The sequence below is a fragment of the Salmo salar genome, chromosome ssa10, assembly GCF_905237065.1.
Source record: "Salmo salar chromosome ssa10, Ssal_v3.1, whole genome shotgun sequence".
In the NCBI taxonomy this organism is placed as follows: Eukaryota; Metazoa; Chordata; class Actinopteri; order Salmoniformes; family Salmonidae; genus Salmo; species Salmo salar.
In genome coordinates this window covers 103,273,797-103,277,873 of record NC_059451.1, presented here as the reverse complement: position 1 = coordinate 103,277,873, position 4,077 = coordinate 103,273,797, and the positions used below count along the sequence as shown (strand labels likewise).

Genomic DNA, 4,077 nt, shown 5'->3' with positions numbered 1-4,077 from the left:
CTTCACTATATACATGTTAAATCCAATAGAATAGCATTAATTAGATACGGTCCAAGTTTGCATTGCCATAGAAACGGGCTGTCGCGTAGGTCTACTAGACCAGGAATAGCAAAGGTCTTAATTACCGGACTTCGTGCTGGTGCAGTTTACACGTGAGTTGGAGCTGATCCGACCGGAGTCGCGCGTGCGCTGTGCGCTCTCGTACAAACGACTCGCAAAGTGGCAGTTCAGGAAACTAGACATCATTCTAAAGTGCTGCACTGTTCAGAACACTCGCCGTGCAACATCTTCTCAAAAGCTTCTCTGCCTGCTGGTTTTGGAATAACACACATTGTAAAGACAAAGAGGAATACCAACAAGAGACAAGTTATGGATGAAAAAATACCGCGTCTGCAGGACAGGCAATTTATGGATCATGCTGATTTCTTAGGGTAATCTAATTATTTCATTTTTAGAACGGTATGGGGCTATGTCCATTAACAATTAACTAACTAGATGTACACCATTTGTACGTTTATAACTATGTAACTAAACTGCCCTTTTCATTTTGTCAGGGTGGAATACTCCTCACTCTACATGTGTAAATCGAAAAGAGGGCTGAAGCGCGAAGATGGCAAGGTATGCGCGCGTTTTATCTTGTTTTGTAGATCAATAAATGTCTGATAGGTAAAACGTCCTTGTAGGATAAGTGTCTTGACTGTGTTGTACTTGTTGTAGATTTGATCTAATGCTATCATTTGTTTCTGTGGTCGTAATCAAATGTATCTTTTCATTCCCAGGACGCGTACAAGTTACCACACCGATTGATAGAGAAGAAGAGGAGAGACAGAATCAATGAGTGTATCGGACAGTTAAAGGATTTGTTACCCGAACATCTCAAACTGACGGTAAGCTTTTGCGATTAAGAAGTGATTTGCATATGAAATGTTTTTTATTGTTTTGATGAATGATTGTTGAGTTATCTGATCTCGTGTTTTCCACTCAGACGCTCGGGCATTTGGAGAAAGCAGTTGTTCTTGAGTTAACTTTGAAGCATTTAAACGCGTTGACTGCAGTCACTGAGCAGCAGCACCAGAAGATTATGGCTTTTCAGAATGGTAAGTTGTTGTTGCATAACCTCCAATGACTATTCAAAGTTTCATGATAGGCTAGAGTTTATGAATTCTCTATTTTGGCTTCTTTGGTTTTGGATAGGCTATGTGTAAAAGTTATTGTAGCCATCAAATTTGATATGGTTGCATTCCCACAGTTAGGTACAATTTAATTCAGTCAATGAAGTTGTCATTTCTAACTTTAAATGCATGTTTTGCAGGGGATCTATCGACGAAAATGCCCATCCGCGCTGATTTGGATGCGTTCCACTCGGGGTTCCAAGCGTGTGCCAAAGAGGTCCTGCAGTACCTAAACAAGTTGGAGAACTGGAATACATGCGAGCAGCGGTGCGCCCAACTCATCAGCCACTTGCACAAAGTCTCGGCACAGTTTCAGCCTGGTGCGCCACTGCTCCATCCCCAGCTACCTGCTAGAGACGCGCTCGACCGCGATGGCCAAAAACCAGACAGCCAAGCCGGACATGACCGCGTATCAGTCATACAGAGGAGCCATGGAGAGCTTAACGAGAATGACACAGACACAGACAGTGGATACGGGGGTGAGGCGGAAAAGAATGATGGGAAGAAAGGATGTGACCGGAGCAAACTGCAGGGGCCCAAGGCAGTAAAGATAAAGCAGGAGTTCGAGGATGACCGCGCTGCCAAAAAAACAAAGATGAACTGGGCTGGAAACTGCACGACAAGCGCAGACGCGACCACCAGACCTGATCTGGTCTTTATGAATTCGTTGATGGGAATAACTGGCGTGGGACAGCAGACTCCCTTTTGCATGCCCTTTTACTTCATAAATCCCTCGGCGGCAGCGTCCTACATGCCTCTATTTGACAAAAATAACCTAGAGAAGTTTGTGTACCCAGCTGCGGCAGCGGCGACGATCTCATCTCAGTTTCACTGGTTATACCCCGGCCTCAACTCACATGCGTCAGCAGCTGCGGCCGCAACAGCCGGTGTTTTTTCTCGCATGTCGACAGAGAAGATCTCTGGATTGGGTTCCGACTCCAAGGACTCTCCCTCCGACGACAGTGACATGTCAAACGTGGCAGAGCCGGGCTCACCTGATGAGAGGGAGGACAATCTTGAGAATGATGAAGATGACGATGATGATTATGATGATAAGGAATTAGGGGATGACTCCCTAGACAATGAAAATGACAGTACATAATTAAGATGACATTTTGAGATTTTGTTTTCTTTCTTGTAAAAACTGGCTAATTTAACTGTGTATGTGTTAAATTGATGTGCATTCTGCATTGTAAGCCTATGTTGTTTACGATTCTCCGACAGCTGTCTGTTTTTACCTTATTTTCGTATTTTCGATAGATTTTTATTGATATAGGAGTTTCGAGACAAGTTTCACAGTTAAATTTCTCCTGTATCTTGGCCAATCAGGGGGAAGTTGTGACAGTGTGTGCCTTTTGCACTTAATGCGAGAATAATCTGAATGATAATCGACAATGATTGACACTAACAACAGGTTATATTGAGCTGGAGTTTTTCCATTAACACAACCTTTAAAACTGCGAATATCAGTGCCAAAACATCAAGACAAACAATCTGCTTATAAGCAATATTGCCCTCTGATCCCCAATCAGCTAGTGACTTTGGATGTATGATGTTGCAACTGACCTACGCCAAGGTCAACATTGCAGGTCAACATTTCTGACTCTGACTGTACAGTATGACTAATTGTGATAGGTGTGATTTGATCTATTTCCTTGTTTATGCACTAAATGGGCCTCTGTATAAAGTGCTTGAGAAAGTTACTTAGGTACCTCAAACCGAGATGTCCACCCTGGATCATAGATAAGCCCTAACTGGACAAATGATTTACTTCATATTATGTAACTCCCTCTCCATGCCAACACATTTGGATTTGTTTATTTAGTCTTTTGGAATTTGCAGTAACCCCCTCAGATACATTTTGCTGACTGCTGATATTTCGCATTATATTGAAAGGAAGCACGTCATTGGAAGATGCTGTTTTATGACAATTGACAATTATATCCCTGATTGGTTGGCATCTCTGCACACATAATGAGACACCCCGTGACCAGTCAGCTAAACCTCCAGCAAAATTATACTAGGCATGAACTTTGATATTGAATGTAACTACCTTTGTTTGTCTTAGCTCTGGAAGTTTCAGAGATAAAGTGCACTTGTTTCTGCCTTTGAAAAATCTCCCCGTTTCTTCCCAACACTCCCTTTCCAACTATTGTAGTCCATCACTGTATGTATTTTTTAAAATATATTTTTCTTGAAGAAAATCACTAAACTAGAGGGCAGAAACTTTACGCCAGACTGTATAGACTGTGTATGTGTTTGAAGAATAAGATACTAGGCTACTACAGATCATCAGGCTTTTTAGTGTTTTTCAATAAACATTATAAGCCACTAATCATAATTCATTTTGGGTTATACGTCTTATTGTATTTATAAAGCTACATGAAACAACTTATACTCCGCCTCCGAATGAAGAAGAAGCTCTAGTATCACATTCTAATAGATACACAAACTTACATTCAGATTAGGTGTATGTAGTTGGAGGTAACTTTGGTCCGGTGACCAAAAGTTCTGATAAATGTCCTTTTAAAATGTACAATCCTTTTTTTTCTTGAGAGATGTATTCCTGCAATTGTGGTGTTTATCATGTTTGAGTTTCTTGTGTGAGTGACTAGATTTTATTTGCATATCCAATATTGTTTATTTTTTGCTTCTGTTCAGCAGCTCTTGCCTCAAATCCATTATGTTTTCAACTGTCATTAAAAGTGGCATGTGTGTGTAAATAGTTTTGTGAATATACTATGGAATATATGTCCGATGTCAATGTTGTAGAAGAAAGGTAGAACAACAACAACAACAAAAAGATTTAACTGAGAAACTGTTGCACATTTCGTTAATGCTTTACACATATGCTGTTGTAAATTATTTCTGACCAGCTGTAAAATAAATATCAGACCAAAAACTA

The 4,077-nt window shown here is 40.7% G+C and overlaps 1 protein-coding gene across 1 annotated transcript; it reads left to right on the top strand.

Annotated features, from left to right (window-relative positions):
• Nucleotides 1-285: 285 nt before the first annotated feature.
• Nucleotides 286-4,077, top strand: bhlh3 (Class B basic helix-loop-helix protein 3). The gene is given in 5 exon segments (NM_001165389.1): nucleotides 286-431; nucleotides 555-618; nucleotides 780-887; nucleotides 986-1,097; nucleotides 1,313-4,077. Coding segments are annotated over 5 exon segments (1,308 nt in total). The 5' UTR covers nucleotides 286-369; the 3' UTR covers nucleotides 2,275-4,077.